The sequence below is a fragment of the Oxyura jamaicensis genome, chromosome 20, assembly GCF_011077185.1.
Source record: "Oxyura jamaicensis isolate SHBP4307 breed ruddy duck chromosome 20, BPBGC_Ojam_1.0, whole genome shotgun sequence".
Classification (NCBI taxonomy): Eukaryota; Metazoa; Chordata; class Aves; order Anseriformes; family Anatidae; genus Oxyura; species Oxyura jamaicensis.
Window position 1 is genome coordinate 15,336,480 of NC_048912.1, and position 26,905 is coordinate 15,363,384.

Consider the following 26,905-nt stretch of genomic DNA (forward strand, 5'->3'; position numbering starts at 1 on the left):
TGCACAGCCTTACTTTAAAGAGCATTTGTTACACACAGCTCTGCTGAGCCAGGCTTCCAACTGCTCAGTGCCTGGTTTAAAAATAACCAGCTCCTCTGGTTCGAAGCTGGGTCCTGATAAAATAAACATTAGCACAGCTATTTCTGAAGGTCACTCCTATCCATCTCAAGCATGGCGGAGCAAGGCTGCTTTGACAAGGAACAAAGCTCGTATGACAGACACCAAATGCTGCATTTATGGTCTGGCTCTGGGGTTTGGCTCTCTCCAAGGCTGGTTTCTCCCACATTAATCCCCAACCCAACCTCCTTCCACACTGTTTGCAGAGCCCAGTGAATCACTTAAGGCACCTCCGATCCCGCGGGTGTTTGCCCCACACATTTTCCAAGATGTTTTCCCGGGCTGAGAACACCGCGAGCGGCCGTGAAGCTCTGCTGGGGGAGCACCACCAGCCGCAGGCGCCTGCCCGAGCTTCCCCCAGCACCTCCTGGGGACGGGGCTGCAGCCCTGAGACTCCTTGCCAGGCGCTGCTGCTGTGCGAGCAGTAAATTATGGAATGAACACTTAAAGCACTCATTGCACAGGAAAAAATGTAATTCAGCATTAGCCCAAGTTCCAAAGCAAGGCGAGACTGTTTACATGTGGAGGAGAGGTTATTAATACATCTCAGCTGGCTGGAGATGCTGACTTACCAAGAAACTACTGTAAACGTATTTCAGACTTGAGGACCTCCCATTTACCTTTGCTGATGGACCGAGACTAGGAAAAACTACCTTGAATTAGAGCCCTCACACACACTTCTGTGGATTTTCAAGTCTCACCAAAGCTCTGCCCCCTCGACACACACCGCTGCATTTTCACACTCCCCAAACACGCCGGGTACCTGGGGCCTGGCAGGGGCGAGAGAGCAGCAAACGAGAAGCCACAGCTGGTGAAAGCTTGTCGGGAAGCCAGCCCGCATTCACAGGAGCCACGGGGGACAGCACCGAGCAGCTGGGTGACAATGGGGACACGCGGCCCGGGGCCCGCCATGCCCACTCTGCCTGGCCCTGTGCCACGCTCACGCCGCTCTCGCAGGGCCGGACTCAGCCCCAAACCAGCGAGGACCCTGTGGGAGCCATCCAAGTCCCAAAACAAATGTAAATCTTCCCTAGCCCCAGAGCATCACAGAAACGAAAACACTTAGCATTAGGTAAAGAAAACCATTTCATAGCCCGTGCCAAATTATACACAAGGCAGATGCGGGACAGCGCAGCGTGGGTGTCCGATACTGACACGTGCTTTCCCCTCAGTTCCCTGGACAGCACACAAAATACCTCAAAAACCGTATTTGACTACTGCAGTGGAGTAGATGGCTGTCTGCTGCAGCACTTAGGTGGCAGATGTCCCACCATCTCGCTGGAACGGCCACGTCCCTGATTTGTGCAGCAGAAGCCTGCTCAGGAGCAGGAGCAGGGGGAAGGCAGTCACGGACACGGGCGTTCTCGAGGCCGGGCTCCACGCCTCCTCCCTCACCCCCCGGCTGCGCAGGGCTCCTGTGGCCGCCAGCCCCGTCCCCTCCGCACGGACACTGCTGGAAGGCTCCTGCGTTCTGCTCCAGCACAGCCTCGATGTTTCTTCTGCTCCGGCATAGGCCGAGGAGAGGCTCGGCGTGGTGTCAGCCTTCGCTAAGCCTGTCACTTAGCGGTGCTGCGTGAGGCTCCTACTGGAAACGCAAATAAAGAAACAATTTGCTGCCTGCAGCAGACGTTTCACGTGAAGTGGAATCAGAGGAGAGGAGAATGGAACTGCAGCAGCTCTCTACAAGACACAAAAAGCACGTATGTTATAATTTGCACCGCTTCCCTTTCAATCCTCTTTCCACAAGCGCTTGCTCTTAGAATAATAATCCCTGCAAGAAACTTTCTCTTGCTTCTTGGGCACCCTCGAGGGGCGCTGAGCTGGCTGCCTCACCAGGACCTCACCAGGACTCGCCCTGGCTCAGCCCGCGGGCTGGCACAGCGGCTCTCCCCTGTAGGGCTGAGCACTGAGCAGCGCCGTGAATCCCCCAGATGCAGGCCTGCAGGAGCTCCAGCTGTGATTATTCCATCCCAAATCAGGTGCCACTCATCAGAGCCAGATTCCTTCACTCCCAGCCATCCATCAAACTGCCTGCTGCATTGTGAAACCACCTCTGGTATTTCCTGCACCGCAAAGCTGGGAATTTGAAACTCTTTACTTGCCACATTTGAGGAGGAACATTCTAATCCTTCTGCCCCGGGAAGAACTGATTCCATTTTACTCAGCTGCTCAGGCAAGAACTTACTTTTTAAGATACAAAGATAACACATTCAGAGATAACAAATTCTTTTGTGTTGCAGTAAAACTGAGCCTCCTGTTCTTCCAGCTTCCCTGTTCTTCTGGATACGGCTCGCTCTCCTTCCTTGTTTATCCCAAAATCTCCAGCCAACTAGCTCCAGAAAATCTGGCGGGTCCCAAACTTGTAGGTGATAGCAAAGGTATCAAGGTATTCAGGTAGGAAAAAAGCAGCTGATGCCTCTGGCACTTCCCTGAAGGCAAATGGAATTACTGGAAAATGCTTATCCTGACCTCACTCCTCTTAAGAGGAGTCAAAACACCTTCACGGTGTTTTACTGAAACGGTTCATGAGGCCTTTTTTTTTTTTGATGGCACGAGGTACTTTTTGTGTTTTTTCCATCTAGTCTAAAAGTCCAACATCCACAGGCTGTAGAGCTGGCCAGCGACTGCCAGCACCTGGCCCAAGCAAGGGGCTGGGAGGAGGCTGCAGCCCTCCCGCACCCCCAGGCACGCAGCGCGCGGCTCGGCCCTGCGAGGGGACGGGGAGCGCACGGTGACGGTCACAGGCACGGTGTTTATTGCCACTTCTCTCGCCAGCTTTCTTCTGAAGCTATTTCTACAGCTCTGGGCAGGCTCTGACTTCTAAAACATTCCCCGAGGTACGAAACCTGTTGATACATACCAACCTTGTGAAGTATTTAGGGCATTTTCTTGGCCTCCAGTTTCCAGAGAAGTGCCTGTCTCCGTGATTCTCCTCCTGTAGACACCTGGCAGCAGTACTCACCTTCCTTTTGGTGCCACAGCATTCATTTCTCTCAACAGATTGTTGATTTACCCCATGCTGCCATCCGTAACGAGATTAATTTCAACCCTTTAATACACAAGGGTCAAAGCTTGCAGTTATCCCCAGGAGGTTTTTTGGTTGTTTTTAATGCAATCCAAAATTACAACTTCCATTCCCTCTGACGATTATTTTTTCACCTCTATTTCATGTTAGTCTTCCCTTCACCCCCTGAAAGCTAAGATGTTGCTTCAGCTGTTATTACAGACAAGCCCAAATCTGAGGATCTTCCCTTACGCTCTCAGCAGTTTTCACAGAAGAGTGATTTGCAGACTGGCCCAGGCTCTGCCAGCCTTGCTGTGTCCTCGTTACAACCTGTCATCCCACAGACTTGAGCATTAGTTAACTAGGATCAAGTTTTCACCTTCTACAGATGTGAGAGCTGCAATTAATTCGTTATACAGAAATACCTTGTGAGTACGCAGAGTGAAGAGAACACCCCAATGCACTTAAGTAGGTAATTGCATAGAAAGCTGGAAAATAGACAGATAATTCTGGAGGAATTTCTTTCGGTTCCGGAAAAAAAGAAAAAACTTAAAGACAAGAAAGGATATCCAGTACCTAGACACATTCTAGGTCATCAAAAAACCTACAAACACCATACAAAGGTTTTTCACTGGAAGGAATTGCATCAGACTCCCTCCTATTCACAGAACGCTGTGAATCAAACTTCCCACAAGCTTCTTACAAAAGTAGCACTAAATATAGCCTCTGTAATGGAAGATTTGTAAATTGCTATGAAAATGTACACAGCTTTGCTGATACTCTCCAGGGCGTAAGAAACAATTACCAAGTTCACCCAGAGACCGTTGTTTAGTAGTTAATTGCAGCAAAGAATTCGTAAGCCCTGCCCTCCCTCCCCACCACCCCCCCAAAAAAACCCTCTAGAATTAATACAGAAGATGCAAAGATCCCTGTACTCTAAAGCAGAAATACTTTGATTATACACATCAGTAAAAGCAGCCCTTGATGCTTGCACAGGAAAGCCAGCTTCCTGGCTTCTAGGTTTGGCATCTGCTTGGCCATTTCAAGACTAATTATTTACTTGTCCTCCATACAACCTAAATTAATTTACAAAAAAATAAAACACACAAGAAACTAGTCTTCTGTATCTTGTGCCCCTCACATCTGAGGTCAGCCCAGGGGAACATCTTTTATTTGTGTTGCAGAAATGACCTGAGAAGGTTGTACACTGATTTGGTTTATGTGCTGTTAGAAAATGCAACTACTAATTTGACAAACGTAACGATAATCTACAGCTACAAATATTAAGATAAGGTCTGTTCAGCAGTCACTACCCTCTTACTGTTAAAAACCAAAAAAACAGAGCAAAACCCATGGCATGCCAGAGCAACACCTGCATTGTGAATAAAGAAGTAAAACCACTACTATTCAACGACACCCTCTTTATTCAAAAATATATATCTATGAGACATTTCAGAATATACTGCTGTCACAAAGAGCAGCCTATGTGTCTAAATTCCTAAATCAATTAATATACAGATTTAAACTTTTGTTAAAAAAGGACGCACCTCAGGGAAATCTGTTTTAACCTTGAGAGAATGTTAACCCACTTCACCAGAGGCTCTTTGCCCCAAAAGTAAAACAAATAAAATTAAAAACCATGAGACTTCTTTTAAATTAGCAAAATAAAACACACACATATATTTGGAAAAAATCAAAACATTTCAATTAAAAAAAAGGAAAAAAAAGACATACAACTTTCTCACACGAGATCTGCCCAAAACAATAGCATGAGATGTCAACACGTCTACATTTTTAAAACAGCTTTTTTTTCTGTCTTATGGATTCGTATTCAAACCATAGTCAAAACAATAACTGGTTAAAACTACCTCAGGGTAACGCCATGAGTTGATACAGGACAGAAATTAAGCTTTTTGTTTGGGTTTGATTAGGGGGGCTGGGTGGGGGGGTTGTTTTTTGGCAGAAGCAAAAAGAATGTACAGTGTTTTATCTAAACATTGTTTGGACCATAAATGGTTGTATGATCAAACCAATTCATGGAAAAAATAGTTTTGCCGCTAGAAAATTTCCTGTAAACTAAAAAGCAAAGCACATTTCTTGGCTGGGCAGTAAGGATGCAAGAAGTTTCTTTAAAAAAAAAAAAAATAGGGACAGTGAAGTGTCAGTAAGAAAAAGCACATGAGCTTTTTAACAATTAAATGATCAAAAAATGTATTATTTGCTTTAACTGAATGCTGAATAGGCTACTGAATACCCTGTAAAATAAATTAATGCGAACACAGAACAAGATTTGCATTTCGGTAGGTTTCCTCTCATGTCTTTGCGAACAGCAGCTTAAGACTATAGGGAGGCACAGACACAGCACATCACTTTGACTAATTTCAGCCTCTGCGTTACAGAGCCTGTGTTGTCAGATCAAGTGTTTCCAGAAACTTAAGGTGTTTTAGAGTGACAGATAAATTTAAGCAGAATTGTCATCCAAATTGGAATGCTTTTCAGTGATCAGAATCCAGCTTGATAGATCTAACACACAAACCGAAATTTAACTACATCCACGGCAGCTAAAACATCAGTCAGCAAATTAATGGAATTAAGAGTATTTTCAAAATTTTTTTTCCCCCTAATATTAAAATCAACTCACAATAATCTGTGACACAAAATTAAGTACATCCTACTATCTACATGCATGGACATGGCACGTGCATGCAGGGTATGTGCACATATATGGGTCTGCTTTCTATATAAATATTTATAACACATTTAACTTCTGTTCATCAAATAAAACCACTAAAGCTGCAGAGAGCAGACAGTGCCTGTCACTGGGATATCACCAGTTGCAGTCCACCATTCTAACCTCTCAGGTAAACCAAAGCTTCTGTGACCATTTACGTTTGTATAATGAAGAAGAAAAATGTGGTATAAATCTAAGGTAGCTAGAACAAAATTTACTTCCACTCTTGTTTAGGCAATATCCAGTTCTGCATTGCTCAGCAGAGTGTAAATTATGAAGCACTCTAATTCACAAAGAAAAGCTGTTTGTTTTTATTGCCTGTGGTGAGTTTCAATTTATATTCATGCCAAATAGGAACTATCTTTTATGTCAGGCCTAAAACAGTATGAGGAACTGTAGATCTAAGAAAAATATTTCTGTGCTATTGTTCAGTAGATGCCTTCATCTTCCACTGGCATGGTACAGTACCTGCATACACACACACACACGCACCCCTATGAAGCCCACTAGCCACTCTACTGCTTTCAGATATGAGGTTCAGAAACCCAACTAAAACAGACAAGACATTCGGAAATAATACAATACTTTTACAGAGAAAAATGTTATATGGTCAACATTTCCTTGAAAACGTTCCAGATATATACGTACATGATTCTCATGACTTTTGTGGGGGTAACAAGTGCTAAGAGCAAACAAACTAAAGAGTATGGAAAAAATATGAAAAAAAGTTTGCCTATATGGACTATCCCCACTCCCTTCAGAGCTCACAACAGCTCACACCTTATCCTCCCCTCAGTGTGAGCCAGTGTACACAGAGAGAGTGTGAGCACGAGCAGCCAAGAGGTTCAAAGCAGGGTCTGCAAGTTCCTTCCTACGGGAGACCTTGGAAGACTGGCTTTCGAGCCAACACCAGTCTTCTTACTTTTGCTGGTAATAATGGAAACTGGGGGACATCGTTTGTTCTAGTCTGTTGAAAACAGGTCACCAGCAGACGGCAGAGGTGCCAGACCTCCTGTGACATTGGGCAGCAGGGACAGATCTGGAAGGCTCTGGATGTGGGATTTCAGCTCCTTGCGGACCTGGGTTACCCGAGCAAGCTTCTGTTTATATTCCTAAGGAAAAGAAGAGAGAAGAGACCAAAAATTAAAAACAAGTTAATTTACAGAGCTTTTAGCTAAGCACGGCACACCTATCATCTGCACCCAAATTCACAGCCCGGTATCAATGGGAAGTCCACAAGCTTTGGCATCCCAGAACCCTTATTCTTGATGTGTCACTTCAACAGAAAGCACGTAAAGGCTCAAAAACTTTGCAGCCACTGGGGCCTGGTAGAATATTTGATAAAGCTGCCATTATATAGCTGCTCTGTGCCTATGTTCTTGCCAGACAACTGCCTTTTCCCCACAGCCAAAGGAGGAACGCTGACATACCGCGGTTCAGATACATCCTACCGACAAAGGCAGCGGGATGAGGAATACCAGAGGTATCGCTATTATGTTGAAATGCTCCCCCCTCCAACCTGATCAATTTTGAATATTCAGATAACCAGATCTTCTCTTTTCAGTCATTACATCTAGAACCAATGTTTGTTGTGCAGTACGGTCTCTTCTTCTTGCCATCAGATAGGGGACTCACGTTAGCAACCACAACGGCTCTAGCACTAGACTGGCACGTTAGCAAACAGCACAGAAATAAGTATGATCACTAGGTGTAAATCAGAGAAAGAAATGTGCACACCAGGTTAAAACCAAGCAAAATGTATGTCAGCGTTTTCAGAATTCTACTACAAAGAGAGAAAAGCAGTAACTTGAAGACCCCTGAAGAAACGTGGAAGTACTTTCTTCCACAAATGAGGTTTGGATTGAAGATTCAAACTCCCATTTTAAATCCAGTTCTCCTCACTGCTTTTATAAACAATCTGGACACAGGACCCAAATGCACACTAAGCAAGTTTGTGGATGTTGCTAAATTAGGAGGAGCTGTTGACTCCCTTGAGAGCAGAGAGGCCTTGCAGAGAGATCTTGATAGATTAGAATGCCAGGCAATCACCAACCGCAGAAGTTCAACGAGAGCAAGTGGTGGATTCTGCGCCTGGGACGGGGCAGCCTGGAATTTATGTTCAGACTGGGGAACAAGAGGCTGTAGAGTAGCCCCACAGAAAGGGAACTGGGGCTCCGTTGGGCAGCGAGCTGCAGGGTGGCACCCCAGGACAAAGACAAAGCTGTTCAGGAGGGACAGGACCCGAGGGAACAGCACGGAGCTGCGGCAGGGGAGGGTCAGGCAGGTGTTAGGGGAAGGCTCTGCTCCCAGAGGTGGTCGGGCACTGCACAGGCTGCCCAGGTCCCAGCACCGAGCTGCCGGAGTTCAAGGAGCGTTTGGACAGCGCTCAGACACGGGGTCTGGCTTTGGGTGGTCCTGTGAGGAGCCAAGGGTGGGACTTGGTGATCCTGGGGAGTCTGTTCTAACTCAGGATATGCTGCGAATGGGCAGAAATGTCATAGAATCACAGAAGTCTCTACAATCTAAAAGAAACCAGGTAACAGTGATCTGCATTTCACAATGAGAAGACAGAGGAAGAGTTTGGACCCTGAAAATGAAGATGTTACCTTGTTAAATTATGTTTAAAGGCAGTTTAAGAACAGGCAAACACATACTCAAGTTATCTAATACAGAATCTCAAAGATTGATACTTGGATCATTTTCAAAGTTCTGAAATATTTTGAGTTATATAAGTTATAATCACAAAAAACAGCTGTTAAAATCATTAAAAAACAGTATTACAGCATTTCTTCTCGAATGCACCAGCTTTAACTTAATTAGGCATGTCATTTGGCAGGGGGCATCCCCAAAAATGCAAAAAACAATGAAACTAAGAAAAAAAAGTACATAAAATGTTTCCATAAAGTCAGCTGTAGCATTAACATACTTTATTTCTTAGTTACTTGGCAAAAAGTTTACCAGAGAACAGAATTTTGTCTTTGAAGATCAAATAAAACTAGGTGCATATTTAATCAAAATGTCTTTCTGAAGGGTTTACAACTTTAATCCAATCTTTCTAACCTTCTCAGTGATGGAAATTCTCTTCACCTTCTCCCATATATCAAAGCGAGCAGATCCTGCAGGGTTACAAGCAATGAGTTTACATTCTCTTTGTTTCATTACTTTGAATTAGAATAGTGAGAAGCAAAACTGATTGCAACAACTCAGAATACACCTGGAATGGCTATGTAAACACATCCTGTAAATTCCCAGCCAGCCCCACATAAGAATATCCTTTAACAGCCTATTTCAAACTTAAATCCTACCAGAAATACCTTCTTACTTTGAACATGGTCTTTTGTACATATGATGACAAAAAATTCAAGTCACCTTGAAAAACACATCTGTGCAATTCTAAGCAATTCTACCTTACTAGTTGATTAATGCAGTTGTTAACTAGTCTACACAAAAGTTTTGGTTAAGCCTGTAAGGCCTAAATCCTTTCAAGAAAAAGAGAACTCACAAGAAAGTAGCACCAGCCTCCAATACATTAAATGCTGGCTGAAAAAAAGTCACTGTGTTCAGGAATGGAAACAATGTTTTAAGGGAATAATCCAGGAACCAGGATTTCCTAGAAGAGGTGAGCAGTTGCTGGGCAGATCTGATACACACCACAGACTGCTTGGAGAACTGTCTCCTATGTGCTTAACACTTCCCATCTGCTCTGGTACTGAAACGTGCCGCCAGCCGCAGGGCGGGGAAGGAGAGAGGCTGGGGAGCAGCACTGGGCCAGGGGCTGCTGCCAGAGCTGAAGCACCTGCGAGGAACAGAGCGGGCACGAGGCCACGACCTAAAGGCAGGGTGTCGGAGACACGGCCTGGATGCAGCCATGGCTTCTGGACAGCTGCTCGCTGAGCTCCCTCTGCGACACGGAAGAAATGCTACCAGCAAGACATTATCCCGGGTCCTGTTATCTCCTTAGGCAGCGCAAGGCACGTTCAGCTGGATTTGCCATTTGTCATCTTCAGAAACGTGTAAGAAGCAGGGACATGTCACCTCCCTTCAGGCTCAGGGGCTTCTTTTTTTCCACAACCCAAGTCGTGGCCAGATCCTGCAACACAGACTCTGGAAGCAAGTTTTTCATTTAGCCGCCCTCTGTGACACGCTTTGAAACTGCACACTGCAGATTTCTGCAGAAAGTCCACCTCATCTACAAACCCCACCCCAAAATGAAGTGCACTTAGAAGAAATCACTGCTTTCTGAGGTCTTAATTTGTCCTCCATGAGTCTAGCTAACTGCCTTGCTGCACAGTGGGCTTTTATTAATAGTATTTGGATGCTATTTGCCTTTTTTAGGCAAAATAAGGAGATCTTTGCTGTAAGCAGGACTTCAATACAGAAAATCTGGCACTGTGCCACATGAATGCCTTCAGTAATCAACGTTCCCTTTCAGTATGCTGGGTTCTACACCCCCTCTGTCCAAGTGAATTAGATGCTCAGTCCTTGAAACAGACACAAAATCAGAATTAAACACCCCTGAATGAACCTGATGGAAGCGTTTCGTTCAAAAGAAGCCTTACTAGAACACAATGAAACTGGCTCATATCAGCGTAACAGGAAAAAGAAAACCAGCAGTCTCCACATCAGTTATAACCAACCAAACCTCATAGAATGCAAATTTTAAAGGGCTTGTCTGCAAGCAGAGGAGACAGGGTTCTGCCTTGTAAGGAAACCCTACAGTCCTAGGGGTAGAAGCAGTCTTAGTCAAACAAAGGTAGCTGACAAGCATTTACCCAGAAATCGAGAGAGAAAAGAACAGGAAACAAACCATGAGTTACCCGTAAACTTGCTTATTTCTGTCTAAACCCAACTGCACAGAAGTGAGAGATGAGACACATTTAAGGTCTGATCCAGAGCCCAAGGTCCTCAGGCATAGTTTGTCTGGACAGTGTGAAACATCACAGAAGCCTTCCCTCTCATCCCGCGCCCACAGGCATGACCGAGGCTCTCAGCTGGGAGTACTGACGTACCGTGAGTCACTCCTGACCACGTTCAGGCAGCTCAGTTCCACCGACTCCAGCACAACGCCGTCTGGGTGTTCCTCTGCACAGCCCTCTTGCCCCAGCAGGGTGCAGAGCAGGAGACCTCTCTGCTGCCTGGCTCCCACACCCACCTCCTGCCACTCGCGTGGATGCCAGATGCTGACACTTGTTTCCCGGGCAAAAATCTGAAACTTCGACATTTGTTCCCTGCACAGACCACTGAAGTTAATACACCACAGCCCCAATTCCTGTCTGTGAGGAAACGAAGACATGGCAACAGTGACATGCAACAAAAACCTAAGCACTGGAAGCAATACAACAATAAATGGCATATTAACCTGCAGAACTAGAAGATATCTCAAGGAAGTATGTAGTGCAGGGTAGTCCAGAGAACCCTGAGACTGCTGAGGCACTTCACCCTTCAGAGATGCGTTATCAGAGCATTTGGAAGTTCCCATGGGCACAGCTCAAACACCTCAAAGATGCCTTGAAACCATGAACATTAAGAAAAGCCCAAAACTAACAACACCCACAGCTCTAAGCAAGATTTTAAGTCACAATTTTTCTGGTGTAGTGAACTATCAAAAATATTCCTCTAATCTGGATTTTAAATACTCTACATTACACTATGCTCTTTTATATTTATATCTGTATACACGCACACACCCCCGTATATACCACAGCATGTTCCTCACGTCACCGTTTTACAAACACAGGTACAGAAGACATGTGGAAGGCCTGCAGGAAAAACAAACTCAGCACCACTGGCTGCAAGCCAAAGTAAAAATTCTGAGTGTACATGCTCCTCTCCCCTTTTTTGTCTTCTCCCCCTAAGACTGAAATACCATCTTCACCTACTCTGAGTTTTCTGTTGTCAGCAGTTATTTCAACTAACCACCAGGCGTCCAGGGTTTGCCACGTTCTAGCACTACTTTCACTTGATTCTTCTAGTCCCACCTATTCGGTTGACTTAATTTCAGCCATTTGGTACAGCCTCACGGGAGTGCTCTCTCAGATCTCCCCCCCATTTCAGCTCTTGCACAAACTGATCCCCTGGATTTTTTCCATTTGCCTGCCATGCATTTACAAAGAATGCACCCACTTCATTTTTCCCTTACTCTTCAATCAAATCACCACAATCTTTCTCCAATAAAGCAACTCTAACTATTACACTTTCAAGTTTTCAACTGCACCCTGGAACTTGCTACTTCAAAAGCAGAGTTCACACATAAGTTATGACCTCCAGGCTCTGCGTTAGTTTTCTCCCTTCCAACTACCAGTGCTTCTTAGCACTATGCTGTTTCAACCCTTACTCACGGTAGTCTTCATCTATGCTGCAGAGTAACTCATTGTCCAAGACCACCTTTCTCAGCATACTGTCCTCTGCTAATCAGCTTTGCTACAACCGATGACAAGAGCTCTGCATCCCAGGGTTTTGGCATCTCACAGTATTTTCAGCACTAGCTCAGTAGGCATAAACATACTGAGTTCAGGTATATGCTTTGAGAATTTGCTGTTTCGTGAGGGATAGCATTAACAGGATTAGTGAACAACTGTAGCTCTTCATAAAGCAAAAGCTGCTTTTCAATAGATGAAGATTACCTGAAAGACTTCACTGTGCATGCAAATAAAATGCAAGCAATATCCACAGTGACTTTTGGATCAGGCATTTACATATCTTAAAATAAAACCCCGAGTCACATTAACACCAGAAACCCCCATTCCCCGACTAGCAGCCCTGACTAGATTTGGGTAGCGAAGTAAACAATCCACCTTCTATCTGAAGGCGCTGTCTCATTTGAGAGTTAGGAAACTTACCTCACAAGAGGCAAAGCTTGCAGGCAATAGCACCAACGAATCTGGGAAAGATATCTTGAGAGAGCAAGCCATTCAGTAAGAAGATATTTAAAAGTAGAATGTTTTAAATTATTTCCTTATTTCAGCCTTTCCTTAAGAAAAGGTTTGGGGTTTTAATACATTTCCTAATTGCTGCAAGAATTGTGACACTTCTATTAAAACGTTTATTAGCACTACACAAAGGAAAATCCAGGCCCTTATCAATTGCGTTTCCATGAGAACATCAAACAAAACTGATAAGCAGATACAGCCTGCCACATCGGTAACCAACACTTTCCATTATTTATTAACCCTCCACCACTGAAGAACAATGGAGTGCTTTAATCGGGCAACATCCCTCAGCTAAGCTGTGAGATTTGGCATGAACATGAGTTGTGCCTTCATGCTGAATAAATACTGGAGTTGCATTTCCTGCAAATAATTTTAGACTTCTACAGGACTAAGAGCACCTTGTTTCAGCAGAATGACACTATCTTAAAGGTTTAATAAAATCATTCTCTAGTTTCCAACACATTAAAAAATGCGTTTATACTCAGAAGGGTACAAGCAACCCATCCTGCTACCACCCACGGGATTATTCCTATCAACAAAGCAGCTTGCTCAGTGGACTGCTGACTTTTCAGGATTTCATTTCTGCCTCTGCCAGAGTTCCATTTTTCAAATAACAACGGTACCAACTTACCAACAGCACATTTTCAAAAACAAACAAAACCCAACAATTTCAGGTTGTGCACTAGAGAGTTTAACATTGTACCAAGCCAACTCAAAATGTATGGATAGAACGGTTAGGGCTTTTGAAAACATTGCTGTACTTTAGGTTGCCATTTGCCTTGAAAAAATAAAACAGCAATATGTATCACATTTTCATTTATGAAAATGAAAATAAAAAGTTTCTATTAGCCAGGTGTCCTCCTTTCAGCAAGGAAATAAAACTGACCCAAGATTTCCACTAGTATTCAGTAAATCTGTGCCAAGAAGTATTTTTTTTTTATGGCATCTTTCTTATCTGTGTCTGAAAGGGCCTTTTAATGTCTCAATCGTAAGACAGATGCTACAGCTGAAGAAATTCAAGCTAACCAAGCTAACAGAATTATTAACCATCAACTCTTATTCTGAATAGGCATCAGCATTTGTTTGGCTGATTTGGAAAAAATGTTGCTCTGGAAAAGCAATGTTCACAGTCATAAGGCACTCAGAAAATCCGGTATAACCACACACAACAAAGAATACATTCAAAACAAAGTTTACCTTGGAACAATGTTGCCTAGCTGTTAGAGAATTAGGTTTGTCACGACAGTAAACAGAACTGGCAATTGCTACACACAGTCTCCTTCCAGAAGACTTTGTCCTCTACAGCAACTCATGTCCCACCCAGCAACAGCTGTTCATAATAATCAGCAGCCGACAGTGTAGAGGAAGCCCTTAATGTGTCGCCAAGGGGCAGTTTAACAGATGGCAGAGTGACATACAACCAAAATCATTAATTAAACTTCCATACTAGTCCCAGCGTGCAGTGCTGAAAGAACTTCCTCTGAGAAGGAGCACTCAGATAAGTGTCTGTCAGCTGCAGCCTGTGCATGCTCGCCCCAGGGCTTGTAGCTGATGGTCAGGTCCAGCCAGAACAGTCCCATTTTTAGTTTCATGCCCTCTTTACTCAAGAGAGCAGGAAATGCAAGTCATCATCCTTTGGAATCAGCCCAATTTATGTTCTGCCATAGAAGCTGTAGGCAAAAGTGTCTGTTAAAGGCTGGAAGAGCTTGCTTAAACTGCACCTCCTTTATCAAGTAGAGGCTAGGAAGGCAGATGAAGAGCATGCAGTCATAAGGAAAAAAAAACAACACACCAACCAAAAAAAGCAGCTGATTACGGCAAAGATCTTGGCTGCTTGGGAATGGGGGTTTCGTTTGGAAATGGGGATTTCATTTAAAAATTAGTATACCTGAAAAACATTGTTAAATGAGCCTATTTTTGTTGATAGGTTTTTAAAGTTCTGGGCCTCCCAAAGTCAATGTGTAGTAAAACATTAACAGTGTGAACATCAGAACCAATATCAGCTTTTACGCCACCTTCCTCCCAGTTTTACTCCAAATGGAAACGTAACACCTACAATTATCATCTTTTAGAGACACACATGCATTTGGAGTCAACTGGGAGTATTTGGTGAGACAGTCGGCTTGCTGGCGCTGGTTTAGTCAGTACTCACTTCTAGTTTCTTCTCCTTCTCTGTCAATACATCCTTCTGATTCTGCGTGTACTCGATCAGCATGCGTGCCAGTTGGCGCCGGTCCTCCAGCTCTGCTGCCAGCCGGCCATTGTACTCCGCTAGTAACAGGCATGCTTCATCCACCGTCTTCGAAAGACGTTCGGCTGCCTCTTTGTCTACATGAAAAAGCGTTTGTTAATTTAGAGGACAAAGTTTAAACCTATCTTTGGGAGAAGGGCTACAATTCTCCAACAACACGCACATTAACATTTCATTCAAACACATTTCTGGCTTGATAGGAAGATAAGAGTTCTAATCACAGGGGATATAAAGGAAATGGGCAGGACCAGAAATTCAAGAGTTTCAGACACCAATGCAGTCAAGCGCATCTTTTTCTTGCAGAGATTTCAATGATATGGGACGGGGAAAAGCTATGAAGTTATTCTCTATAACCAGGTTAATTAAACACTTCAGGCTGTACTTCTGGAAATCAAATCAGATGGTATGCACATTTTAATTCCTCTTTTCTCAGAATAACTCCTAATGAATCAATACAAGCAAACATATGAATTGCACACCACTCGTCACAGTTGGACACAGTAAGATTATATTACAAAGGATTGAAAAAGTGACAGTTCATAATGAGTTCTGAATTAAACTACTTCCAGGAACAAAAGTCAAATCAGTTCAAGATTACTTTTCAGACAAAATTGCAAAAGTCAGTTTAGATAAAGACTGACTAAATAAAGACTTATGGGAGTAGTGAGTTTCCTTTTCCGTAACAATCAGTGAGCATGTGTACACTAGGATAGTCTGATAACACTCAAGAATATTTAACAGTCAAGGTGTTCAAAATCAAACACATCAATTTGAAAACTCTGGCCATATTTCCCTTACATTCTTGCAAAATGCTGTTGATGTTCTCCGAGCACAAAAATCTTGGTCCATGCAGGAAAAAAAAATATTAGATAAGCTTCATTTAAAATCCTATGAAGTAAAATCAAAATCCATTAGTTACCCGAGAACTACAAAACAAGGGCATAAAAGCAGAAACTTGTTCCCTGTATACTGTAATTCTTTAGAAATCAAAGATTTTCTTACAGTTATTCTTTGTGCCCATTTCTCTTCCAGTTTCATACCTGTAATTTTCTCCAGTAATGAAACGTCCTGAACTTCCTGAGGCAGGGAAGCAATTTTTTGCCGCACTGTTGCGTCTCCTGATGCTGCATTTTCCAAGTCTTGTAGGGCTTTGATCAAATCCTCAGTCTACAAGGCAAGTTAGCTAACATTAAAGCCAGGTTAACTGCTCTGCCATTCCCTGTGGGTGTAGCCACTCCATGTGAAGTCACCTGCTTTTAAAAGCAAACATTTTCAGAATATTTTTTGCTCGTGACTTTTAAACAGGTGCTTCCTTACACAGAGGATATTCACTAAGTTTACAATGTTCTAGTGCTTGGTGACTTACGTATAATTGGAGTAGGATCACCCTTTTCAAGATTCTGCAGAAAACCTCTCATTCTAATCAAGAGAAGTGACCATTCAGGACAAAGCCTGGAAGTACACCATCAGGCCAGTCTGAGGAACCACCACCCGACTTTCATGTAGCATAAACCATGGACTGTTTCTGTTAGCCAATCGGCTTTTTGACGCTCTCTTTAACTGGCAGGAGCATAAATGCACCCTGTTGTTAATTCCCACAGGTGCATTACAACTTGGAAAAACAGCTTTGTATCAGCCCAAGTAAAATTGTGTTAAATGCCTTCAGCTACAAGTTTTAGAATTTCATAACTGGTTACCAACCAGAACTACGGCTACAACAAAAGACATCGCTGTTGAAGCAAACTTCACACTGTCCTGGTTTTGCAAAGACATCACCAGCCTCATTTAGCAGAGCTGGCTGGTTGGAAGCACGCTACAATTAAACTACACTCCACTGTATCCCCTCAATTTCAGTTCTCAACTGTTTTAATGCATTGAGAAAAATGTCAGTTTAAATGAATACGCTCAAAAAATATCCTAGTTTAAAAAGAACATGGATGAGGAGAGCATTAAGAGCACCTCCCCCGACCCAACGTATTTCCTCTATGCTCTGAAATGGTGGGGGGAGACTCCACAAGCAGAAATAAAAAGCACTCCATTTCTTTAACAGGAGGTTTCTGGATTTGGAATGCTTGCCTTGTAAACAACACTGACATTTAAACAGCATTTCAATAGTTTGTTTGAAAAACTGATAAAAACATTGAAAAAAATATATTTATGGGAGTCTTACAGTTTTATCTGAACATTAGAGTCCATTGCCTAATAGTTACTACTAATTTGCAAACTACTAATGCTTTCCAACAGTAACAAATACAACGTTTATCAAAAGAAATCATAAGCTGCAATGCATCTGAAGGTAAAAACAACAAAAAACACTCGCTCATTTCTTTGACGATCATGATTTATTTTTATTTTTCAAAGTTTACAGTCTACCAGATGGATGGTGTAATTTCTTGCATCCTTCTCAAATAGACAATGATTTAACATATGTTCATTTTGCAGCCTTAAATGGTCAAAATGATCCTCTCATTATTGGTGTGGAAATAATAGGAATAAGTCAGCCTCAAAAAGGTCTTCAAAACTGATTTTCCTAACCAGCCTCCATAAAAATCTATCAAAGGTTGAGCTTTCTGATACATACCTGGAGAGATGTCCTACCCACTCCCCCACCCCCTCCCCCCCCAAAAAAAACCCCAACAACATTCTGTGTTACAGCTTTGGCTCTGAGAGATTACACTCCGATCTTAGAAAGAATTAAAAACGTAGCTTGTTCTTCTAGCAGTCCTCTGAGATTCTTTACTGGTAGCAATATTCAGACCTTAGTTTGGACTACCTGAAACCACTCCGAATTGGCAGTGTCTCAACATGAAAAAGAATCTGTTCCATGTCACGCTGATGTCTCAACACCAACGGAACTTCTCCATTGAACATTTTACTTGTTGGCAGCTCCACCTCGTGGTGGTACCACACAGGAGGTGGCTTCCAGAACTTCTCCCACTCTCCACCCACCCCACATACCAGCAGTGGCCCAGCACTAGGGTCTTGGGGTGAGTAGCTCCCAGGGTAATCATCATCCTCCTCCTCTTGTATTTGCTGAAAAGTCCGCTTCAAAGACTTCTTCTCCTCTGCAACTAAAGACAAACATAAGCAGCTCATTTGGCTACCAGATCTTCCCGCCGTAACCATCTCTACCTCAAATAAGCTGTACCAGGCGCTCTGATGATAAGGCTTCTCTAAAGTGAAAGATGAACACAGATGGACTCTAACATTGGCATCATACTCCAAATAAATAAAAAAAAACAGCAAGACAAGGCTGATTTTGCCCACACGGGTATCTCTGTGCATGCAGGTACTCTAACTACAAGGACACACCCTTCCGATCAGTATGCACTGTACCCAGCTGTGTCTTCTACAGAGAAGTAGGAAAGATGAGTAAATGCCCGAACCTGTCAGTAAGTGGCAGGTCTTCAACGCGGCTCGGATTCCCTGGTTAATGCCACGCATGCAGGTAAGGATTTTCTACCAGGAGAAATGAAGCAAGATCTAGGATACACATGGACAGAAGAATTGCAGGTTGTTTTTTGCACCAAGCATATGCTTGCTGTAGTCCCACAATCAGCTGAATAGCTGCTGGTTATTCAACCTTTTGCTCTTCCATCAAAACAGACTTCAGAACAGCTTTGTCAAACTAAAGCTCTGTAGCATGGTGTGACAGCAACAGCAGTTATGGACTGAGCATGAACCCATCTCCAAGGCAACCTCTAACACTTCAGAAATGAATTCCATAAAGCAAGACAAAGTATGAATGAACCATAGTATACCTGATCTCAGCTTGAGAGAGAAGACAGTTCATTTAATGAGTCAGAAGTCTTAACACAGCCTTTGATCCAGTTACAGAGCCTTCAGAAGACAGACCATTCTCCAGATTTGCTACCACAATTCATAAGAATTGGGGTAAATTGAAAAAAAGCTGAGGACAGAGTCCTGGGAACATCTCTCAATGGAATCAAATCTCACTAGGATAGTCATGGAGCTAAAGAGAAACAATCTGCATACACGTTGAACCACAGGGAAATCCAAGATCACTTAATTCAACATGAAACCAGTCTCCCTAGATAATAAGGAAGCATAGAACAGTGTCTTTAATGCCAAATTTTGTGTGCCTTGTCAGGTGGGACATATATCTGAGAAGTATTATTTTAATGGAGGGAAAGTCAAAGGAAATCCTGCTCATGTGTGAAAAAGGTGAGTGACCTTCCTGAGGCAAATATAAATGCATCCATTAGAGAGCATGTAACTCAATGGAAGGTGAAGAAGCACAGAAAACAGTTGTCTTCAACCAAATTAATTCTTCATGCGTGCTAGAGCAAAGCTACCTGGGCTGGAAAAGCCAACGGTCTAACCACTGTATGCACACAGCTGATGAAGAGGGCTTGGTAATACGGCCAACAAGCGAGTATCAGGTTAACACGAGAAATGGCTGTTGGCCAGAGGCACAGAGCTGAACAGAGGATGTGCAGACAGCAAAACGGGCAAACAGAGCACATGAAGCTCCACAGCCCAACGTGCCATCAGTACTTAAAGTGCACTTGTATGCACTTAGCACAAAGTAATTAACCAACAGAAGATAACCACACGATAACCAATAGAGGAACGCGTGACCACAGCGAGCACAGAAGAGAAAACATGAATGAGAATTGGGATTCAAATTGCTAAAGAACTGTTCCTGCTGTGCTGCCAGCTGTCCTACCACGAGACACAACTTTATGCTCGCTTATGACTAACAGAGGATCAGGCAGCCCATTGAATTCTCTGTCTCAATGAGATCAAATGAGTTTGATTGGAAGGGCTTTGCAGCAGCAGATAGGTGCACGAACACCTGCAGTCCCATGCGCCAGCAGCCAGCGTGCCCAAAAAGCAGCCTGGCCCCGAGCAGGCGAACAGCAGCCAAGGGACTCGGTGGCCAGAGGAACAAGGAGCCCAGAGCGAGCAGGCAGCTTTGGGGCATGAGTCGCATGAGGCCGGTGTGGACTGTGTCATCCCTGGCACTGGTAAACATGGGCAGCAGAAGACCTCCCTGGAGAATCCTGCAACCATCTCTATTTCATAAATATAGGAAAAAAAAAATCTATTTTCAAACTCAGGAGCACACAGTAGAAAGGGACCACTGAAATACAATTTATGCCTGGCATCCTGCTCTAACATACCCTGCCTGGGTGGCAGTCAAAAGTCTACTAGCCAGAAGTAATTTAACCGCTGCTACACATCTGAAAGAGCCTGTCAAATCCAACAAGAGAAGAGGAAAGAAACATTAAGAGCACCTAAAACTGATCAGAATTCAACAATGGTATGTAACAGCTTCTGAAACAATCAAAATACCCTTGGAGAAGACGGACAGCTTCCTCAGGAAAATCAAGAAAACACTCCTGACACTGACATTAAGAAGATAAAGAAGCCACTGCTGGAGTGGAAGTCAGTTTTTCTGCTTCCTTTGGGGTCTTCTTCACAGCTCAGAAATTGAACTGCTCCCTGAAAGCCTTCAAAGAGTGAAGCACCTTTTTTCTCCATAAGGACTGACAACTGCTGCCATAACAGCTTTGCAGTGAAATGCCAGTTTGTTGTTGATCTTGTTGCTGCTGCACTGTCAGGAGCATCCAGAGAGAATCGTAAGGGTATTTCTCCACCAACTGACTTTTCAGTCTTCAAACCGTATCTGGTGGCTTGAGAAGGCTTAGCGTCAAATACTTTAGTGACAAAGTGAGTTTTCCTGGAAGCTGGCAAAGGGGGAGATCTTCCCACCTAGGGTCTTCACCGTGCTTTCATTTCTTGCCACTAGTTGTACAGAAGCTTCTTTGATTTGACTCCAGGATGAAATTCACAGTAAAGAGGAACTGACGGTGGAATCTGTGCACATGTATTCAAAAGGAGAACTAGGAAGTTCAAACTTTGTTCTAATAAAAACAGTAATGTTATGTTTGTACAGGCTTTTTTTTAAATCTCAAGGTAATATAAAATGAACACATTGTCTTTACTCACAAGCACTTAGTTAAGTTCATTTCCTCATTCAAGAAGCAGCCAAACAAACTGTAAAGAACTCCCGAGGTAAGTAATGCATTGCTCTGGAGGAAACTACACCAGGGGTTCAGATTTTTTATTAAAAAATCTAGCAGCTTTAATTTACGTGACTTACCTGTCTCAGCTACGCCGCGTGACTCTTCTGACAGCTAAGCATGCAGCTACACAACAAGTTGCACGAGCAGAAAATTGGCTACAGGCAAACACACAGTGACCCCACTAAATCAGATACGCTGTTCCTAGAACAGGCAAACTTGTAGAACAGGAGGGCTCTGCTTCCAAAGTTCTATAGGTAACTGCTCACATAAATTCAGCTCTTCTGCCTTTCAAGAGCTTTGTTTGTGTGTTGGCAGAGCCATCGTCCTCAATCTGCACAACCAGAAAAACCCTCCCAAAGCTGTAACTAAAACAAAACTCCTGTAGTCTTTAGGTTCCAAATTCCAGAAATTTGGAAACTCAGGCAAGATCCAAGAAGCCTTATATGAAAGGCACACTTTTGGAAAGCAATTTAGGACAAAACATCAAATACAACAACTACAAAAAGCAGACAGTCTTCCTAAGGAAAACAGGAGCCCATCACAGAACACCAGAAGATACAAAATAAATAAACCCAATGGTCCGGTATACCTTCCACCTATTCTAACTCATTTTTTTTCCTTGCAAGCATTGCTGCTGGCTCCCCTCTGATGTTTTTCTCCGTATTTCAGGTGCTTCAAAATTCTAACAGCACAGCCTTGCACCAATCTGCAGACACTAACACTAGGCATTTCTAACCGACACCACCTTGGACGAACACAAAAAGAGGATGACAGAAGGGTTTTGGAGCAGTGGTACGCTACCATTTTCCACTTTTATGATACACATTACGTCTGAAAAACAAGACGTTATTGTCCATCTCGCTCACGTTTGCCTGTTTGAAAACAGAATAGAGTAGCCACAAAGCCTTTTGCAACATAGGCAGCTGACCACCAGACAAAAAACACTTCACTAATGGCAAGAAAGCCAAAAGAATCCCTTATGAAAATAGATCTTACGATATGAAGCTACCTTGAAAACATGCCAGTCAAAGCAAAGAAAAAAAAAGTCAGGAGAACCCCAAGCTTTTTAATTTAAAAAAATAAATAAAAAATAAAAAATAATTCCACAATAAATTGACAAGAAGACCGCAATATTCACACTCCTGAGAAGCCTGAGCTGCTCTCTCAAGTAGAACACAGCACATTAACTTCTCCAATTACCCAGACAAAAACCTAAGATCCTTGCCAAGTCTAAGCGTGCACAACGCAGTTATGCATTTTCATTGTTTCCCCCGAAGTTCCGTTACACTCGGTGTGAGCCTGATTTTGCATGAACAGCTTTAAGCTCTGAAGCTAACGGTACAGGGCTGACTGATGCCGTCAGCCCAGCAGCCGATGACACAGAGCAACAGCTCATTGCCAATTCACCTGGAAGCCGCAGCTGTGCTTCTTGGACACATCATTTGAACTTAAAAAAAAGCATAATTTACCTAGGCACCTCAGTAAATCAACAGTTTCAAGCCCTCAGATAATCAGTTTAAAAAGAATTCAGGAACCTAGGCTCTGTCCTTCCACAACAACCAGCTGTCTCACGCACTGCACCCAGACAACAGGAAAAAAACACAACATGACCTACTTCACTCACAGGCCATACACGTCCCAGCCCTCCAGAACACGCTGCCCCTCTCCCACCACCAGGGCAGAGGCTCTCGTGGCAGGTCGCATCCGCCCCGCTGTCCTGATGCCGAAGGGACAATCCCTTCAGTCGGGTCAGTCAGTCCTCCCAGCACTTGGGAAAAAGGAGGCGATGCTTTCTGAATGCAATACTCCAACTGCATTAAGTGGGAAGGTCTCTGCTGTAAGCTGCTAAAGCACCCATGCAGTAATTTTGCCTCAAGAAGCACGTTAAAGAAACCAACTGCAGCCTTAGATGTATGTCTCCACATTCAGTCTGCATTATTACCAACCTCGGCAAAAGGCTTAGACATTCCGTCCTTGTTTTCACCAAGAACAGCCTAAGAGCACTTTGCCAGTAACTGTCTGACAAAGCACAGTACCTCTGCACGGAGCTGAGCACCACTTGGTCAAAGCAACCATCTGATTCTGGCTAACGTGAGGACATGGACACCATCTTCAGCTGCAGAGTAGACAAGTATTCTCTTGACCAGAACACTTCATTTTCAATGATGCTCACCTTCCACAGTTTAGGCACCGTGCTGCCGTTAGGGTACTACCCGTTAAATGTTGTCAGTGCTACAGAAGTATGAAAGCGTAGTAACCACAAGAATTTCATTGAGACAGAAATGAGAAACTGAATAATAAGGGCATAACCACCATGTTCCAACGATGTTAAATGATGAAAAATTATTACATTTTCTCCAAATGACTTCAGCTGGTAAAAGAAAAAGAAGACCTGACAAGCTCCTGGGCACATATCCCAGCTTTCCTGTATTTTATTATAATTCAGTTTTATTAAAAAGCCCTTGCTATGTGAAATTAAAAATTAATACAAGAATGAAAGCACTAACAACACTGAATAAACCAGTATGACAACCCCGCTGACTACCCTCAGACACTTAGAACAGAACATTAACTCGCAGGGTAGACACAACAGTTCCGTGCAACCTACCTACTTCTTTTCACACCAAAAGACGGCCCTGGAACGTTCTGTCTGCGTGTGCAGAGGCAGAAGTTACTTGGTGTTAAGCTTACTGCCAGTCACGAGGCAACACACCTCAAACTGGAACAAGCCTGACCAAATCAGACTGCTCTCAGGACAATCCCCAGGACCAGCTCCGCCAATAACTCAGCCACAGCAGTGTTATAACGAGTTATAAAGCGTTATAAAGAGTTATAACGCTTCACTGCTACTCTTTCAGTAAAGCATACACCAGTTAAAAACTAAAAAATGTAAAATACTCAACAAAAACAGTACTCATTTACCTTTAGTTTGGGGGCTGTTGGAGTCTTCCATAGAAAGCTTCAGTTGTTGTATGAACTCGCTGCCATACACACTCCTTTCTTGCCAAATGTTAAGCAATCGTTCCAAGGGCTTTTTGCAGCCCTCATCTGCTTCTCTGTTCAAAGATGAGAGAATAATTACAGTTCAGCTGAAAAGCATACCGAGTATTTTTAAGAGAGCATCTTCCAAGCTAGCATCTGCATCCGTTGCAGTATTTGCACGTACAAGATTCTCCCATTGTCTCAGACAAACTGTGTAAAACGCTTGGGACCAGTTTTCCCCTTTTACTGGAACCAAGGACAGCCTGAACGTGCCTCACATTCCCTCCCCAACGTGTGGGCAGAAGTTTAGAAGGAAGAAACTTGCTGTCTTCCAGACCTGCAAGAAGAGTTATAAAACACCTCCAAGTTGACACGTTTACAGTTCAGGGTATTAAACTTTAAACAGTTGTTTCAGTCAGTAACATCCCAATTAAAAGGCAGCTCGTCTGGATCATCAGGCGCTTCAATGCACCCATCTAGCACGCTGAGAGTCAGACAGCCATCCACAACGGCGGACCACTACACACACAGAACACTGAGGTTGTTTAGCTGGGATGGTAAGAATTATCGTGCTATCTAGAGAAAATCTTAGCTGAGTGATGGTTTCTCTTTGATAGGACAGCTGCATCCCTTCTTCCCTTGTAGGGATAAAATTCCTCCTTCCCCTAACAAGGAGGCCGACGATCAGATAACCAATAAAACAAGTAATACAAAAAAAGAAACGATGCTCAAGTCAGAATACTGAGGAGGATGCCGTGACCTAAAATACCAGCTCTGTGTTAAAGTCTTCCAACAACGGGGCATTCGTTCACTGAGAGGCTTCAAAAACCAGATGCAACCATTCACTTTCACTACCCATGCACAGAGCTGCTAGATCTTCTGGCAACACTTAAAATAAAGCACACAGAAGATGCACACAAAGAATGTCCGCATGTCAATCAGTGCCTCACAGCTTTACAAACTTCCCCCAAGAGAAATATTACTGCCAAATAGTTCCTGGGTGCGAAGCAGCCTGAACCGAGTCTCTAGGAGACAAGGTGTAAACATCCCTGGTATTTAAGAACACCCCTGATATGTAAAAAGCCAATTGCATTAAGCTTTGCGTAACAAGAATGCAAATCTCTAGAAAGAAGAGTTGAAGAAATACGTAACACAACCACGTACCTGGCAACATGAGAAAAAGCATCCACGAGAACAGATTCAAATTCCCTCGTAAATTCGGGGCCCTTCCTCTTACTGTTCTGGATGACATCATTTGCCAGGTATAGGAAAGTAAGTTTCCTACTCGACTTTGCTGTGGGGGGGGAAAAAAGAGATTGCATTTACTGCTCACTTTTACCTGCAGTCATTAACACGATTGTCAAAGTTGCTTAAAGGGTTTTAGCCTGAAAAACAAAGGTCAGAATATTTCCGGTTTACTATGGCAAGTCAGAGGCTTTCAAGTCAAGTAGCTCTTGATCTCTTAACTTGTGCTGCCTTTTTCCCCTAACGGATTTATAAAATAATCACGAGCTTAATGCTTTTTGGATGCAACACCTCGGCTCTACAAAAATTGCAAGAATTAAACTTTGAACATGTAAAGATTAAAATGAGCTATTCTAACCTACCAACAAATCAAGGCAACAGACATTTTTTGTTACTTAGCTCCAGGGGTAAAAAAAAGTTATAGAATTGCTTAATGCAGAACAGAATGAAATTGCATGAAAACACGACTGCAGAGACTCAAGTGTTTTCCCAGACAACGCTCTGCCGAAGTGACGTTCCGCTCCCTCCTCATTCCCAAGCTTCCCTCATCTTACCACCACCACCCCCCACGGGAGACGCCGTTCCCCAGAGCACAAGGGCCAAGAAAGAACACGCATGCCTGAGGGAAAGTAAGAGCCCTTAACTCCACAGCAGGCCCCACTGAGACCTTCCAAAAAGTCCCTTGATTTAAGCGGCACCAATTAACAAACACGTGGAAATCAGCCTGACCTGGGCCTCCCCCAGCACGACACAGCCCAGGGGCTGAGCTGCTGGCTGTGAGACCAGAGGTGCCTGAGCTCCTGTCACAGCTCCCCTCGGGCAGGGGGCACCAAGGCGACACCAGCACCTTCCCAGCCGCACGGGGAGCTCCTCGGGGAGTCACCAGCCCCTACAGCGGGACACGACGCCAGCCTCCGAGGGAAGCAGGCACGGAGCGCTTCTGGGTGACACCACCAGCTCTAACCGCTCCCCACCGGCCGCTCTTACTTCGCTTAACCCTGACCTCCTTAGCAGAGCTCTGCAATGCCTAAACAACGTAGATCTAAAGACAAAGAGCGAACCGAAGGCTAACTGCCACCAAAACACGGGAGGTACCGGGGGCGCCGAGCACCGCGCAGCCGTGCAGGCGGGGCAGGACCCCGGCCCCAACCACGGTTCCCGGTTCCCGTCCCGCTGACCGGCCGGGCCTGCCCCCGCCCCCGCGGCTCCCACCCGCCCGGGCCCGTCCCCCCTCCCCGCCCACCTTTGCGGAGCTCCCGGTGCCAGACGGAGACGATGGGCCCGGCGTGCTTGCGGTGGTGGATGAGCCACAGCGACAGCGTCTGCACGCTCTGCTGCGAGTTGCTCAGCTCCGACAGCTTCTTCTCCAGCGCCGACTCGGAGAAGGACGACATGGCGGCGGCGGCGGCCGGCCCCGCGCGGGGCTGCTCGGCCCGGGGGGGCGCGACGCGGCCTCACCGAGCCCCTCAGCGCCGCCACAAGATGGCGGCCCGGCCCCTCACCGCGCGGGGTCAGAGGGCAGCGGGCTACGGGGCGCCGCGAGGAACACGCCGCGCGGGCGGGCGGAGGGGGGCGAAGCGCGGCGCATGCGCG

General features: G+C 44.4%; 1 protein-coding gene across 3 annotated transcripts; it reads right to left on the reverse strand.

The window, feature by feature from the left end:
• Nucleotides 1–4,240: 4,240 nt before the first annotated feature.
• Nucleotides 4,241–26,835, reverse strand: RPRD1B (regulation of nuclear pre-mRNA domain containing 1B). 3 transcript variants are annotated; one of them, XM_035343802.1, is made up of 8 exons: nt 26,556–26,835; nt 25,232–25,361; nt 24,008–24,141; nt 17,991–18,103; nt 16,073–16,199; nt 14,934–15,109; nt 8,913–8,968; nt 6,829–6,964 (listed from the first exon to the last, which is right to left on the reverse strand). In XM_035343802.1, the coding sequence occupies exons 1-7, from the start codon at nt 26,704–26,706 to the stop codon at nt 8,936–8,938; spliced, it is 864 nt and encodes a 287-aa protein (XP_035199693.1). In that variant the 5' UTR covers nt 26,707–26,835; the 3' UTR covers nt 6,829–6,964; nt 8,913–8,935. The 3 variants fall into 3 exon arrangements, with proteins under 3 accessions (XP_035199692.1, XP_035199691.1, XP_035199693.1); XM_035343801.1 differs by lacking the exon at nt 8,913–8,968 and having other exon boundaries at nt 4,241–6,964; nt 17,991–18,097; XM_035343800.1 differs by lacking the exon at nt 8,913–8,968 and having other exon boundaries at nt 4,241–6,964; nt 26,556–26,834.
• Nucleotides 26,836–26,905: the final 70 nt, after the last annotated feature.

Excerpts from the sequence above, each read along its gene's own strand:
- RPRD1B (XM_035343800.1), bottom strand. The coding sequence starts at position 26,706 with ATGTCGTCCTTCTCCGAGTCGGCGCTGGAGAAGAAGCTGTCGGAGCTG. Across the intron at positions 25,362-26,555 it reads GCACCGGGAGCTCCGCAAAG|CAAAGTCGAGTAGGAAACTT; the intron begins GTGGGCGGGGAG and ends CCCCCCCCACAG. Across the intron at positions 24,142-25,231 it reads GCTTTTTCTCATGTTGCCAG|AGAAGCAGATGAGGGCTGCA; the intron begins GTACGTGGTTGT and ends ATCTTTGAACAG.